The 15889-nt window shown below is 58.2% G+C and overlaps 3 protein-coding genes across 3 annotated transcripts; 2 read left to right on the forward strand and 1 right to left on the reverse strand.

Moving 5' to 3' along the window:
* The first annotated feature begins 52 nt into the window (after positions 1-52).
* On the forward strand, positions 53-4987 carry DNAAF19 (dynein axonemal assembly factor 19). Its single transcript, XM_080565068.1, has 3 exons — positions 53-360; positions 2304-2436; positions 4330-4987. Exons 1-3 carry the CDS (start codon positions 218-220, stop codon positions 4798-4800), a joined length of 747 nt encoding a protein of 248 aa, XP_080421194.1. The 5' UTR covers positions 53-217; the 3' UTR covers positions 4801-4987.
* Positions 4988-6751: 1764 nt separating this feature from the next.
* FAM187A (family with sequence similarity 187 member A) lies at positions 6752-8796 on the forward strand. The gene has a single exon (XM_080565061.1). It carries the CDS (start codon positions 7040-7042, stop codon positions 8282-8284), a length of 1245 nt encoding a protein of 414 aa, XP_080421187.1. The 5' UTR covers positions 6752-7039; the 3' UTR covers positions 8285-8796.
* A 1042-nt stretch (positions 8797-9838) lies between these two features.
* Positions 9839-15478, reverse strand: GFAP (glial fibrillary acidic protein). The gene is made up of 9 exons (XM_080565113.1): positions 14985-15478; positions 14451-14511; positions 14151-14246; positions 13903-14064; positions 13050-13175; positions 12623-12843; positions 12396-12439; positions 11719-11804; positions 9839-11423 (listed from the first exon to the last, which is right to left on the reverse strand). The coding sequence occupies exons 1-9, from the start codon at positions 15446-15448 to the stop codon at positions 11382-11384; spliced, it is 1302 nt and encodes a 433-aa protein (XP_080421239.1). The 5' UTR covers positions 15449-15478; the 3' UTR covers positions 9839-11381.
* Between the last annotated feature and the right edge of the window lie 411 nt (positions 15479-15889).

Here is a 15889-nt window from a genome sequence, read left to right on the forward strand (position 1 = left end):
GTTCTGTCAGGCGCGGCCCGGGCAGCCCCGCCGGGGCCTGGCGCCACGCGGCCGGGCGCTATGGCAACGGGAGCGAGCGCGGCCGGGGCGGCGGGGCCGTCGCGACAGGAGCGAGGGTGCCGGGGTGCGCAGCCCGGCGGGGCTGTCGCGACAGGAGCTCCCTGCGCCCTCTGGGTGCCGCGTTACCGCACAGCCCCGGGCCGGCAGCCGCAGGGCGATGGAGGCGGACGGAGCCCTCGACCTGGGCGCGCTGCACGAGGAGCTGCGGGCGGCGCTGGCGGCCGACGAGAAGCACGCGAGGGAGGACAGCGCCAAGTTCCGCGCCGTGCGCCAGCGGGTCGCCTCCTACGAGGAGTTCAGGTCCGGCCGAGGGCTGGCCCCGCACGTGGCCATCCCCAGGACACCTTGAGGGAGGATTCGAATCGTTCCGTACCCCGTGGAGATTCGTTAGCACCGTCAGCTACGGTCCCTGGCCTCGGCACCACGGGGGTCGTGTCATGTCTCCCTCTGCACCACAGAGGCTCCCCTTGGTGCTGGGTGCTCTGGACACGGCGCTGACGCAGCCCCCGGGGGCGGTGGTGAATTTTCAGACTTCTTGCAATACAGATGTAAACTCACCACACGCTGATGGGGTCACCCAGCTGCTTCTGAGCTCACACCTTGTTCCAAAGGGCTCCAAAAGGCACCCTTCGCTCCCGAGCTCCCTGTATGCGCTTTATGCCCTGGGTGGCTATGAGCATGGCTTGACGGTGCACTAAACCTGACTTCAGGGTTCCCAGGGTGCTTGAAAACTCTGTGGTCCCCATGACACAAAGCGCTGAGCTGACAGAACTGGTCGGGTTTAAAGTCGGCTGAAAAAATTGGCAGCTTAACTTCTGCCTGCTAAGATCTCAGCTGTCCCAGCCTAGAAGTCTCTTGCCGACTCGCTGTCACCAGCGTTGTGCCAAGTCCAAGGCACTGGTCTGTGGAAAACCAGCCACCCGAAGGCGTTGGGTTTACCCCACTGCGATGCTTTCCCTGGTGCAGCGCAGCCCCTGGCAGCCCTTCCTGACCTCCTGTCCTCCCCTCTGGCTTCTGCAGCCCCAGTCGGTGGTGGTGGTGTGGAAGGACAGGGCAGTGCGCGTCCCCACACACCCAGCTCGGCGCGTTCTTGCTCCCGAACCCATCATCGCCCTGTCCGAGGCAGTTTGGGAACAGATTTATGATCCGGGGATGCTCCCTGGAGGAGCAGTGCTCCTAATGCCCTCCTTGCACAAGTCCCCATCCCTTGACATATGCAGAAAGATCTGCAGACAGATCCAGGGCTCTGACCAGGCTTATCCAGGAGTGGAGCAAATTGCATTCACGGCCTCATCCTGCTGGAATTTGGTCACGCTATCGGATCTGTGAAAGGGAAAAAGTTTAAAATGGCATTTATGGCATTTTTTCCTGTTGCTTTCTCCCCAGTCCCTGTAAAAGGATTCCCTGCTGCAGTTTTGTCAGTGTAGCTGCTAGAGCACGATCAAAGATCACACTCCTGCTCAGTATAGAAAATCTGCAATGCAACTGTAGCGTTAGCAGCTAGAAGCCATCCGAGGGAGGCGGCGGAGCAGCTCCTCGCTGTGGGTGCAGCATCTTCACCAGCGAAGGCTGCCGGTGTAGCAGCAGGGACCTGGACCCCTTCAAAGATCTCCCGCTGGTTGCTGCGAGGGCTGTGGGCTCAGATGTTCATCCCATGGGATGAGAAGAACGAAGTGAGCCACTGGGTCCTGGCTGCTGGAGGTAGTCGTAGGCATCAGTGTAGTAAGATGCTGAATTCAAATGAATCCACAGACAAGTACCTGTCCAAGCTACAAAACAATCCTTAGGGCCCGTAGGAATGTAGGGTCTTTCCTGTGGAGGTCCCAAAGCCACAAAAGCTTCAGAGTACCATAAGAAAAAAGCAGGAGAAAAAGAGTGTCCTGCCAGTTCCTTGGGCCCTGGCTCTGGCAGGAGCTGCTGGGTGGAGCTGGCAGCGCCCTGCCCGTGTCGGGCAGGAACCACGGTGCTCAGCAGCAGTCCAGCCTGCGGGGCAATTCCTGCCTCGCCGGGCCTGATGGCTGGATTAATGCAGAGCGTGTGAGGAGGATGTGCCTGCCAAGTGTCCCACGTGCTGTATTTTCTTTTCCTCTGATCCCTCTCTGATGCTTCGTGATCTTAAGTAAATGCTGGTCTTGTTTGCTATGTGTGGCACAAGCTCGGAAATGGCCTGCCTCGCAGGAGGCACTGCGGAGGGGTGCAGCCTCAAAGTTTTTGGTCTTCTGTCCCCTTCCTGTTGCCTGCAGGGACATCGTGCTGGCATCACACCTGAAGCCTCTAGAGAAAAAGGACAAAATGGGGAACAAGAGAAACGTGCTGTGGAACCCTTGTGCAGGCCACACGAAGGGCCAGCAAGCCGGTGACGTGGAGATACCCCAGGTAAGGGAGACGCTTCCCGGGACTTTGTCCGCATCTAAAAATTACTCCAAAATAATTTGAGTATTAGTTTAAAGCACAAGAATTATTCAGAATTATTTCTGCCTGTGAACAAGCCCTCAAAATCCCCAGGAACACTGGAGTTAGATAATCGCAGGGCTCAGTCTTGGCCCCTGCTTTGTGGCTGGTAAGGGCGTGCACCAGCTGCTCCAAGGAAAGGCTGCTTCAACCCTGTGGGAATCTAGGACCAGCTGTACAGCGTCGGACCAGAGCTCCCAATACCCTGCCTCTGCCGGTGGCCAGTAACAGATTCTTGGGGAAGAGTGCCCTCCCTTGACCGCACTCCTCCAGCTGGCTGCAGTTTAGAGCCCGAGAGCCAGGCTGTGCATCTGGATCATCACGTTTAATAGATGCAGATAACGCATCTTCTGTGAATGCAGCCAATTCTTTTTCACCCCACGGTTTAATTATGCATGATACAGAAAAGTGCTGTTTTGTTCTAAACCTGCTGCCTGATGGGTTCATTGGGTGCTCCCCTTAGTTCTTCGGTTGTGGGAAACGGTGACAAAACCTTTTATATCCAGGCCGTTTGTGATTTGACTGATGTCTTTCCTGCCCCCTTCAGCAGACTTTTTCCAAGCTGGAGAGTCCTGGTTAGTTGAATGTCTTCTGGTATGGAAGGCGTTTTATGCTTCCATTGCCTTTGTTTCCCTTCTCTTCTCTGGTGCTGGGTTATCTCTTATGCATAAGAGGAGCCCAGCTGCAGTCAGCATCCAAGGCTCAGGCACCCACTGGATTTATAGAGATATAAAACAATAATTCTGTTTTATTTTCAGTTGCTTTCCTATTAGCTCCCAATATTGGCTTTGCCATTTTGACTGCTGCTGAGAATGAGCTGATGTCTTCAAAAGAATATCTGTGGTGACTCCTGCTAGCCCAGTGACACAATGACAGGAGACTCACCTGCTTGATGGGAGCTACAGTGGAGTCTGTCACTGGACGTTTCCCTAGCCAGAGATGTTTTGCATGGATGTTTCTCACAAGCATTGCATGAATTTTTTGACAGTGAATTTCATTTGCCTGTTTATTATGACATCCTTTTGCAGCTCTTCTAGGCAGCTTTGTATTTGCTTGGAGTGAGCAGAGATCTCCCCAGAGCAAACTCTGTTCCTAATCCCATTAGTCCTTGGGCTCAGATCTCCAGGGCTTCTGCATTTTGTGTTTAGACACAGCCTGATGTTGCTGTGCCTTGTTCTCACTATCTGTGTAAAAGCCTAAACATTTTAATCCTTCTTCAGTCTGCGTCAGTGAAGTCAGCAGTGATGAGTTCAGCAGTTCAATTACATATTGTATAAAACAGGATTTCCTTTTATCTGAGATGCCACATTGAGCTTGGCTCTCTCTTCTAGTCCGAGGCTTGTATGAATGCAGTATGTTACAAGACAGTACGTTAGAGTCGTCAGTGTATTTTGTGGGTTTTATGCCCCTTATCTTTTATCTGCTCACCTGCTTGATTTGCCTCTTGATGCTCAAGATGGAGACAGGCTTTTGCTGAACTACCGCAGTTCCAGGAGAGTGTTTAGTGTGTTTGGTTCTGGTTAGGGCTTAGATTACTCCACTGATGGTCTGTGTTCATCTACACTGTGTTTCAGGTCTCACCTATTCTTCCTTTATTTTCCTCTTAAGTTCTCTGTTTTCTTTTGGGCTTGATGAACCTGCTATTTCTTCATCTTTCTGCATGTTTTGCTACCTCACAAGCTTTACGCAGCCCTTTGTGCTATCAAAGCCTGTATTAAAAGCATCTGTCAGACACACCCACAGATTGATGAGGGGGGAATAAAAATCGTCAAGTGGGAACAAAACAGAAAGAACTTGACGATTATTTTTTTCCTTCAGGAGCTGGATCAACTGCCTGGAACCTCTGCCGAATTTTACCGAGATTGGCGCAGATGCTTAAAAAGCGGAAAAGAAAAATACCAGCTTTTGCTTAAGCTCGAAGGGAAGGCCTTGGGCAGAATCTTTCAGGCTGACTTGGGTTTTGGCCTCCTGGGTGAATTCCTTGCTGTGCTGGCAGAGAACATCTGTCACGAAGACAGAGATGCTGTCCTTCAGATCTTACAGAGCCTTTCTGGCACCAAGCGCTTTGGGTTAAACATGGATCTTCTGAGTGAGTCGGAGAAGGAGAGCACCAGGGATTTGTTTAGGAAGCTGCAGAGCATGAGCAGGGATTATTGGACCCCTGGCCACCTTAGTGGCCCAGCCAGCTGCAAAGCAGAGAGCGAAATCCACCTCACAGACACCAGCTTGCAAAACGAAGCCGAGGAAAGGATAATGATGGAGCTCATGAAATGTTACCAAGTCAGCTGAAGGAGCAGAAGCAGCAGGGTCATGCAGAAGCAGAGTGGAAAAGGGCCTTATGGCTTGGCTTTGGCGTCAGATACTGTGTGAGACAGTTAAGAATAACTCAGATACTTCTGGAGCATTGCTGTACGTTTCCCTGTACCTGGGAGCCACCCAGAGCAATAGTTCTGCCAAATAAAAGTTAGTTACAGAAAGGACTCTGTGTACGTTGTGATCTCTGGGGCAGTGTCCTCACAGGACAATTCTGTGAGAATCTCTTAGATGGGGAGAACAAACAAGAGAAAGAAAAATTAGGAAGGCATTTATGAAGGAGAGGCCAAAATGCAAGTATTTCCTTCCTTTTTCCATCTCTGTCCATTGTCACTCAGGATTTAAGAAATGTAATCAGTGGCACTTCACGCTTAACCATGCAGCTGCTGAAATTAGGCTGATGGGAGTGGAAATACTGTGCGAGGTGATATACCTGGGGCTGATCCAACATCTATTTTAAGTAGGCCATGGGGTAAATCTCTGAGATATTGTTCTATGATCTTGGACACTATATGGTTTGCCTAAAATCTACGTAGATTTAAATTTAAAAGGAACTGACAAACATCAGTCCAACAAAGAGACTCTCCAGTGCTGCCAAATATTGTGTCCAAACTGACTGGCCTTTCTGTTTAGGCTGCAGGATTCAGGAAGACGTTCACGTTGTACAGCTCAACACCTACCCACCAAGTTCACTTTTATTTCTGGTCTGGGAAGATCCTCAAGCTTCTCCCAAGTGTGCTGAGGAGCCCAGTGCATGTTACACTGCTCAGACTGCCTTGAGTTCAGCTCAGAAACAACTACCAGGTCCATTCTTTTTGAAAACCCAGGTAGAGGAGAAAAAGGTAGAGTCACCCCTGGCTGACTACAGCTCACCCTCTCCCACTGCCTCTGTAGAAACCACTAAGCCCCTAATTTCAGGCTTTGTGGCATCAACCATGGGGACACGTGTGTCCCTGCAGTCTGCTGTAGGTGCCATTCCTTTGCACAACACTTGCAAACCTGATGGCTAACAGAAAGCCAAGTGCTGATATCTCAAACAAAACGGAAAGATCCTGGATGGTCCCATGGTCGGGATGCAGGATGTTGATGCAGGAATGGCCCTGGTACGACAGCCTGCGCTAGCCGCAGCTTCAGTTGTGGTGGGAACACCCCCAGTGCTTTCAGCAGTCCTGTGGCTCAGGGCTTGCACTCACATCCTGCTGCATCCCCACCACTTGGGGAAAAGCAAAATCCCTGTTGTTTGGTGAGAAGACTCAGGAGAAATGAAATGCAGGCACAAGCACTGAGCTCCTCCTCGAAGGAGTGATTGTGTGAATGTCAGCAGGGGGAAGGGCTGTTGGACTGGCTGGAATCAGTTTCCCAAGCAGTCATGGTTTGACCAGGAAGTGCCAGAACCTAAACTGAAGGTCTGGCCAGAGTCAGTGGGGAGCAAATAACTCACTTATACCATAGGAGAGATGCATTTAAGCCTCCAGGGTTGGTTCCAGCATCAGCCAAGGCAAGGAGGATGTGAATGAAAAGCCTCCCTCGATCGCTCCAAGAGGGGGAGTCTCAAACATTGCCTGTGTGGTGGGTCTTCGGCACACAAACACTTGGACAGCCAACAGGGAGGATGCAGAAGTCTAAATACCGTGTTTGTCACCTCTGATTCTGGCCTACAGAGGTCAGCTGCCGTCAGGGGAGGTTCTCCATGATCACTGTGCTCAGAAGAGTTGGTGCAACCCTTAACGTTTACTTCTTTCAAGAAAACAGCAGCGGTTCCCTTCTTCCCACCATGCAGGCTGCATTTTGCCTCTGCAGCCATGCTACACGAGCGATCTCTGCTCGTTGCCTAGTGGCACGGTGCACTCTAGAGCAGCTGGAAACATTCTAGAGTCCACGTCCCTGACACACGGGGACAGGGACAGGCCATGTCCCAGACAGAGACGGGCTGCTGCAGGGCAGGACTAACATTCTCTGCTGCAACAACAGATGCTTGCAAGTGGTTCCCAGCAGCTGTTACTCTGGGATGAGAGATTTCGACTGCTGTTTGATCCCTGCTGTCAGCCACAGGCTGGGTGTCCACCTTCCAAAGTCTCTTACAAGCCCCATCCCTGGTGAGCAGGTGGTGTGTGCGCCCTGGTTCCTGCCTTGGTGCCGACACCTCCAACCCCGCGCCACACTGAGGACGTGGTGGCTGGGTTCATCCTGCTGACGGCAGAGGCTGCTGGGCGTGATGGAGACCGGGCTGCCAAGAGCTGTACTTCTCCTCTGCATGGTAGATGTGCTCCACTCTTTTGCGATTGAGGAGAAAGAAGATATATTCAAGCGAATGGTTTGTCCTGCTTTCCTGATGTTTGACAACGCCGCTTACCTGGCCGACATGACCTTTGAGCTCCCTTGCAACTGCAAGCCCGAGGAGGTCTCTAACGTCGTCTGGTACTTCCAGAAGACCATGGGAAGCAAGGAAACCACGGTCCTGACGGACTTTGCTGGCAACGTGGTTCTTGACTCGGGCCATATCCACGTGGGCAGCAACGTGCTGAAGCGTTTCAGCATCCGGATGTTCAGTCTCATCGTCTTCCGGGCCCAAGTGACAGACTCGGGCCTCTACCTGTGCGGCACTAAGAAAGGGGACTTCTTCTACGGCTACGACGTGGACGTGCAGCCAACCAAGCACATCACGGTGGCTTTTGTCGACAGAGGCGAGCATGTCCAGGACGACTACACAGGGAAGCTCTTCAGCCTCTTCACCACCTTCTGGGACTGGACCAAATGCGACCGCTGCGGTGTGAGGGGCGAGCAGCGGCGGATCGGGCTGTGCTACATGCGGAGCGCCAAGCTGCACCCCCGCTACCGCACTGCCCTGCCCAACGTCACCTCCTGCGGCTCCAGGGCCATCTCCATGCGTCTTCAGCGCCGCGGCCGCCGCTGGAGGCCCGAGGTGGCCATTCGAAGCTGCCTGGCCCCCTGCGTGAAGGAGCAGGACCCCCAGGAAGGGGTGCAGGCCATCTCCAACGTAATTTACAAGCTGGGCCAGAAGCCCTGGCTGCCCCACGTCCCCACGCAGTTCCACAAGCATCCAGTAGGAAGAGATCTGATCATCGCCTGCCCAGGAGCCCGGCCCGAGCACGCCGTGGCCTGGGACAAGGACTCTGTCCGGCTCTATCGCTCCCACTTTCTTGTGGGTGTCAACCAGAGCATGCGGGTCTTCATCGACCACGGAAACCACCTGCACATCCAGCGGGTCCAGTTCAGTGACAGAGGCACCTACTTCTGCTGGCGGGAGGGCCAGCTGGTGGCCGGCTTCCGGCTCAGCGTGGGCCACCAGCGCCAGCGCAGACGGACGCTCGACGATCCCGAGACGATCTATGCCATCAAGGCCATCAGCACGAGCTACGTCCTCATCAGCGCCATCTTCGTCGGCATCCACGTGTGCCGCTGCTGCCGGCAGGTGTTCAGGTGTCCCGTGAGGACGTAGCGTCCCCATTCAGCCCCAACAGGTCACTCCTACACCTTTGACCATCATTTCATGAGAAATTTATAATGTTTTGACCATTAGAAATAAATGGGATCGAAATGCTGCCAGCGCCCACTCATCCTCCATTTTGGGTCGAGAGCGCAGCAGTGAGGACTGAGACGGAAAAGTCCCTGTGCTGCTGGGCGGTACGGCTTGGTGGGACAGGAGGGGGTTTCACACCACCACGGGCTGTTCCTGGCCCCCTATGCAGGTTTGCGGTAGCCTTTTAAGCTCAATATAATCCTTTTTGAATAAATACTTGGAGTTGTTGCAGTATTTTCTTGCCAAGCACTACAGAGTTCTCAAACCACATCAGTGATTTATTAGGGCTGTTTTTCTAAGAGTCCACTGTAATCCACCAAACTGTTTTACTCCAATTAATTCTGGCTTTTCTTAGATTTATTTATTTTTTTTTTAGTTCTTTTCATTGCTGAAAACTTCGACTGCCAACATTTCAAAACATTCAGTGTTTGTTTGAGATCCTTAGCTGGAGCAAACCTGTCTTTAAAAATTTGAGTTTAAACATTTATACTTTTGAAGGAAAAAAAAATCCAGATGAAAACAGAGGATATCTTTAGAAATTTTCCTGTTTGTGTTTTGTTTTGGTGGTGGTGGTGTGATGTTTGAATTCGCCCAACTCAGCATGGACCTGTGAGATATTTGGCTTTTTATTAGCCGTTATTTATGTGTTGCAAAAGATGTCCTCCAACGAGGATGGCATCTGTGCAGCGTTTAAGTGGCCTCTTGTTTGCTCCTCAGCGTAGAGCACGACTTCCCCGCTGGGCTCATCTCTGGTCCTTTTGCCAAGGAGGTGACCTGAGGACTTCAGCTTTCCCCGGAGAAGCCAGCTGTCCGGGTGGCCAGGCTGCACTGAGGGTCTCGCAGTGCTCAGCCCCTGAGCTGCTTTCCTGGCGTGCAGGGTCTCGTGGCACCCTCTCTGGTGGCTATATCCAGCCTACGTGCACTGGCCACATCCTTCCACCCAGGGCCAGGCTGGGGCTCCCAAATTCCCAATGCCCCCCTATAATCCCCACTCACCCACAGCATTTCCTGCTGCTTGCCAACACAACCCATCCTCGCCAGCCCTTCACGAGGTCATTAGGAATTAACCACTGGTCCTCAGTGAAACAGCTGGCACCTGAGGCTCCCCAGGAGTGGCAGCCTGGGTTCACGCTGGGTTTGCTGCTGAAGACCCCAGAAGAGGTCTGTGCTTCCCCTCCCTCCCTCAAGGGAAGGGGATCTCTCCTGCCACACTGCTGGCTTTGGGGGTTATCCCTGCACCATGCCACAAGCCCTTGCATGTGTCCAAACCACACACAAATGGCCAAATGCGTTGGCCCTGGGGTTCAGGACTGAGCCTTCATCCCCCACAAGGAAGCTGCCAGCAGTGGGTTTGGGCTCCCAAAGGACCCCTCTGGGGTCCCCCTGGCTAATCCCGAATAACCCATGGCACTGGCAGCTTGTCCTGTGGCTGGGGCAGGGGATGGCGCGGAGAGGCAGCTTGCGGTACAACTATTGAAGTAGCACTTGTGTAAGCTTTATTTCTCATCTCGTGCTGCCGCAGACATTAGGACATTAATTTTTCACAGAGCTGGGAGACACAGCGGACAAAGGGGGGTAAGGGAGGATGGCAACTGAGTGGCATTCCACGTGCTCATCCCTACGGGCTTATGGGGTACGAGAAGTGCTGCTGGGTGGTTGCTCCTATGTTAGGTGGCAGTGGGGCAGGTTTTGCTCCTGGTAGTGGTTAAATCAAAGGTTGGGGATGGGGGCTGTGGGTGAGCACTGGGCTGGGTGATGGCCCCAACTGGGTGGCATGTGCTGGTCTGGGCAGGGGAAGCAAGGGAGGACGCATCGGGGGGGGCAAGGCCACATGGAGCCCCGGAACAGGGAATTTCTGCCAAGCCCCTCTCATGCAGGAGCTGGGCTCAGGCTCCTGCACGGCCAGGGCTTGACCCAGGCAGCCCTGGCTCGCTGCGGTGGTGGGACTCATACTGTGAGCTGGTTGGGACAGGGAGAACAGGGAGGGCTGCCTGTCCTCCCCCAGAACTCCTGGGTCACAGGAGGCACCTCCTGTTCTGAGAGCACCCATGGGTGCCCCAACACCCTCCTCCTCCTCCTTCTCCTCTTCCTCTTTCTCCTCCTCCTGCTGTCCTCACTCCCCTCATCTCCACTTTCACCTGCATGGGGCCCCCCCAGGTGAGGGGCCAAGCACACGGCCGTGGGTCCCCCCTGGCCACAAGCCCCTCGGGACTGTTTCCTCCACCGTGCTGATGGGGGCACCTTGGTGGGGGCACCCACTCGGGGCTGGGACAGCCCCATGGCTCTGTGTCCTGGAAAACTGAATGAGGCCACCCAGCCTGCTGTGCCCATCACTTCTCCAGCCCCACAACCCCCCCACACCCGCAGGCACCCCTCGTTATCTCCACTCCATCACCCTTTCACACCATCCCAGCAGAACCCTGCCTCCCTGTGCGGCTCCATCCTCCTCCTCCTCCTGCCCGTGCCTCTTGGCTAAGCCCACCCAATGCTCAGGGATGGGAAAACGCCCCTGGCCAGCTGGTACCTTGCCCCCTCCAGCCCCCCTGGGATGCTCAGGGCCTGGACACAGGGGCAGATTCAGGGCGGCCTCCTGGACCAGAGAGTGGGCAGCGGGGTGGGATGCAGGGAGAGATGCTCTTTGCACCATTGCCTTTTCCAACTGGCATGCAGAGATCGAAACAGGATGGACTTCCTTGACAGACGTCGGCGAGCCAGAGACCCAGGTCGCACGCTTGGCATGGCCCCCAAAATGCCAGCTCTGCTGTGCTGTGGGACCGGGCTCTGCCCAGTACCGCTCGCCTCACCCCGTGTCTCCAGTCCCCTCCCCACGCAGCGCCCGGCCCCAAGCAGGGGGTCCAGGGGTGGTGGGAGAGGTGAGGGTGGGCAGGAGGGAGGTGCCCCCCAGAGCATCCCCACCTCATCCCGCAGCTCCCACCCGGTCACCGGGGTCCCTCGCAGCATCGGACAGCACCTACGGGGCTACGGCTACAAGCGCGGCTGCTGCGGCTCGCCCGCTCTATGCCACCTCCTTGTGCTCCTGCTTGGACTCCTTGATCACCTGGAGGCAGACGGAGAGGGACTGTCACCCCAGCTCGGGCCCTCCTCCCCTCCTGAGCCTTCCTGGGCTCTGAACGACCTTGGGGACAGGGACAGGGATGGGGATAGTTTTCTCTAAGAGCTGCCAGGCTCAGCTCCACCATGGTCTGGAGCCACCAGGCTCCCTGCCCAAGCTGCTCATGGGGCTGAGGGATGGCGGCCCCACCTGCATGATGAGCATCCCCTTGGGGGACACCCTGCGGGGAGGCAGGGATGGAGGGGAAGCAGCGTGGGAGGCATGGATGAGGACTTCCCACCTCTCCATCTCTGGTCTCCACAGTTTTGACCACGATGGTCCTCTTCAGGTGAGCTTCCGACAGGGATTTGGTGTCCAGGCTGGTCTCTGGGGGACGCAGGCAGGACATGGCAGTGACCCAGTGTCCCGCATGTGGCCCCTATACCCATGCACAAGTGGGGGGGCCCAAAGGGAACATGCTGGGCAGGAAAACCCCAATCCATGGCAGTGAGCAGCCCTGGGGACGTGATCAGCCTCAGGGACGTAGATGGTCCTGGGGACATGGTTGGCACTGGGGACATGACTGGCTTCAGGTTGTGGTTGGCCTTGGGGACACAGCTGGCACTGGGGACAGGACTGGTCTTGGGGCTTTGGGATGTGGATAGCTTTGGGATGTGGTTGGCCTTGGCGACAGGGTTGACCCTGGGGGGACAGTTGGCATGGGGGACGTGGTTGGCCTTGGGGACGCAGCCATGGCACACTCCTCCCCTCCATCCTGGGGGACCCCCATGGCACAGGGACCTGGCAGCAGGTTGGTGCCAGGGACAAGACCCTGGAGTCCTCGTTCCTTAAGATTCGGAGGAAAACGTCCCACTCCTTCTGGATGGGGCAGGGCTGGCCAGGATGATACCTCCTCCCACGGAGCCCCCAGGCCCTCCCGGCCTCACACCCCACTCACAGCACCACCATCCTGCCCACCTCGGATCTGCAGGTTGGAGAAGGTCTGCACAGGGATGGTGATCCTGCGGGAGCAACGGGGGCGTCGGGGAGAGCATCAGGTCCCCACCGCCCCACACAGCCCCACACAGCAGCTCTGCTCTGCCCAGGGCTGGGGCAGGAGGGCTGGGGGCTGCTCCCCACTCGCAGAGGGACCAGGAGGACGTGGGGATGGTTCGGGGCAGGATGAGGCCCTGCTCTGCCATCACCTGCTCTCCTCGCCCTCCAGCAGCTTGCGGTACGTGGCGATCTCGATGTCTAGGGCCAGCTTGACGTTGAGCAGGTCCTGGTACTCCTGCAGGTGCCGCGCCATCTCCTCCTTGAGGCTGCGGATGTCCTCCTCCAGCCGCACCACCGTGTCCTGGTAGCCGGCGGTCTCCAGCGCGTAGCGCTCCTCCAGCTCCCGCAGCTGCCTCTCCAGGGACTCGTTCTGGGGGCCGCGAGGGGACGCGGTGCCCTCAGCGGCCGCCTCCTTCCAGGAGCGAGGGGCTCCCCACGGTACCCACCCAGCTCCCACCCCTGGCCACTGCCCGTGCCCCCAGCCCCGGGCAGAGCTCCCCAGCAGCATCCCCGTGGTGGTGGCCCCTGCCCGAGGCCGTGTCCCCCTCTTTTCCCCCCCTCCCGGCTGGCACCTACCGAACCCCGCAGGGCCTCCAGGTCGCAGGTGAGGGCCTGGAGCTGGCGCCGGTACTCGTTGGCCTCCTGCTTGGCCGCGCGTAGGGCCTCCGCGTGCCGGGCGGCTGCGTCCGTCAGGTCTGTGAACTGGGGGGGGGGGACGTGCCATGGGGCAGGGGCATGGGGCAGGGACGGCGTCCTCGTGGCACATGGCACGGGGACATGACCCTGCTCTCCTCCATGGGAGGGGCACGGCCCCAGTGGCACATGCCAGGGGGAGCTGTCCCTGCTCCCACAGGAGGGACGTGGCCACGGTGACATGGGAGCAGGGGGAATGTCCCTGCTCCTGCAGGGTGGTGGGACAGTGCAGGTGGGGCATGTCCCCCATGCCATGTGCCACTGGGGACATGTCCCTGCTACCATGGGATGACGGGACAGTGGGTGTGGGACACGCCCCTGCTGGCACCTCATGGAGGCACGTCCCTGGTCCCTTGGGGTGGTGGGATGGTGGACGTGGGATGCATCCCTGATGGGAGGTGTTACAGGGGACATGTCCCTGCTTTTGCAGGAGGGAGGGATGGTGGTGCGGGATGTCACTGGGGACACGTCGCTGCTCCTATGAGACAGTGCCTGTGGGACCCGTCACTGCAAACACCTCTCTAGGGACTGTGACTCACCAACGGGGACATATCCCTGCTCCCCCGGGGCCCAAACCAGGACACGGGACATGAGCGGGGACAGCAGGGATGCCAACCCCCCGGTGCCACCACCCTGCAGAGTCACCCAGCCCCGGGAGAGGCTGACCCCCTCCCCAAGAAGGTGACATCCCGGGAGGGGGATGGCACCCGCCCGGCAGGCAGGTCCCACCCCACACCTTGGACTTGTACCACTCCTCAGTCTCCTGCATGTTGCTGGCGGCCATGGCCTCGTACTGGGTGCGGATGTCGCGCAGGGCGGCCGTCAGGTCCGGCTTGCTGGTGTCCACCTCGACGTGCACCCGGTGCCGGGCCAGCTGCTCCTGCAGCTCCCGCAGCTCCTGCGGGGCACCGGGGGTCAGCACGGAGCCCCCTCCCCATCCCCGGTTCCCCCACAGCATGGCAGCGGTGTCAGTGGTGGCGTTACCTCCTCATGCACCTTCCTGAGGAAGGCCAGCTCGTCCTGCAGGGACCCCACGCGGCGCTCCAGGTCGAGGCGAGCCAGGGCGGCGGCATCGACGTCCTGCCACCACGCAGAACAGGACAGGAAGGAAGGTCCCCAGGGTGGGCTCAGGGCGCTGCACCCCCGCACCCCTCAGCCCCACTTGTCCCCATCCCAGTCCTGCCTGGTCCCACCAGGAGCCCCGGTGCTGGGGGGTGCTGAGCCTGGCCCCGCTCATGCCCCGGGGCTGGCAGCATGCGGACAGGATCCGGCCCTCGCCCTCACCTGTCTGAATGCAGCCAGGGTGCTCTCGGCCTCCAGCCGCAGGGTCACCTCCTCCTGTAGCCTGCAGTGTCGCAGACAGGCACCGTTACTCGTTGGGCACCATTACTTGGGCACCGTTACTCGTTACTTGCCGTGGCCATTTGCAGCTCAGCCCCGTGGATGCACCACCCTTGGGTCCCTGCAGTGCCGGGGTGCTGCCTGTGCCCACCCCGCCGTCCTCCTGCCCCGTCCCCATGTCCCCCACGCCACACATGTGTCCCTCACGTTTCGCCCTGTGCCACACGTGCTCCCTGCATGTGGCCATCCCAGCCCTGCACCCTCAGCACGTTCCCTGTGCCCTCATCCCCACCACCTGTGCCCAGAGCCCTGCCAGCCCCCAGCTCAGCCTCAGTAGCCACCTTGGTCCTGGTGGCCACCCTGGTACCAGCCCCAATGGGTACCTTGATCCCTGGGGACAACCTGGTCCTGGTGGCCCCCCTGGTCCCAGTCACCGCCCTGGCCCCCAGGACAACCCCAAGCAGGGCAGCACCTTACTTTTGCCGAAGGTTTCCGAGGTCCTCAGCCAGGTTGTCCCTCTCGATCTCCACGCGGGCCTTGGCGGTGGCCAGCTGCTCCACGTGGCGCCGCAGGTCGCGCAGCTCCTCCTGGTAGACGTCGGCCAGGTGCGAAGGCTCCTGGTCCCGCACCTGGTTCAGCTCCAGCACCAGCATCTTGTTCTGCTGCTCCAGGAGCCGAACCTTCTCGATGTAGCTGGCGAAGCGGTCGTTGAGCTCCATCATCTCCACCTTCTCGTTGGTGCGCGTCTCCCTGAACTCCGAGTTGAGCGCCTCGGCCAGCGAGAAGTCCATCCTGCCCGGCCCGGGGCGGGCGGCCCAGCGGAGGCCCGGCTGCGCGCTGAGGACGCGGGGCCGGCCCGGGGGGCTGGTGGGGAGCCCCCGGCGTGCCGAGGCGGCTGAGCCGAAGCGCCGGCCGTAGGAGGACAGCCGCTGGCTCTCCATGCCAAGGGCTGGGCACGGTGTGTCCCAGCCCTGGGGGTTTTATGGAGTGTGGCGGCTCCCACCCCTGCCAGCCACCCCCGGCACTGGCCATGGGCCAAGGAGCCACAGGGCGAGCACAAAAGCCGGCCTTTGTGGCGCCCGGCAGGGACGGATGAGCCCTGGCAGACAGCCCAGGCGTCATGGCAAGGCCCCCGGCCCCCTGCCCGGACCCCCCCGCCCCGGGGTTTACCCCACACTCCTGTGGGCACTGCCAGCGCCCGGGGCAGGAGGCAGAGCGGGACCGTGGCCATGGGCACCCATGGGGCACTGTGGGTGCCGGGTGAGGTGCTGTGGGGCACCGTTGGTGCTTGGAGCAATGCCAGGGGCACTGTGGGTGCTGGCCGGGTGCCGTTTCAGAGGGTGCCCACTGCAAGGGCACGGGGTGTCCCTGCGCCCTGGGTC

This window comes from Anser brachyrhynchus (assembly GCF_964034855.1).
Source record: "Anser brachyrhynchus genome assembly, chromosome: 22".
NCBI lineage: Eukaryota > Metazoa > Chordata > Aves > Anseriformes > Anatidae > Anser > Anser brachyrhynchus.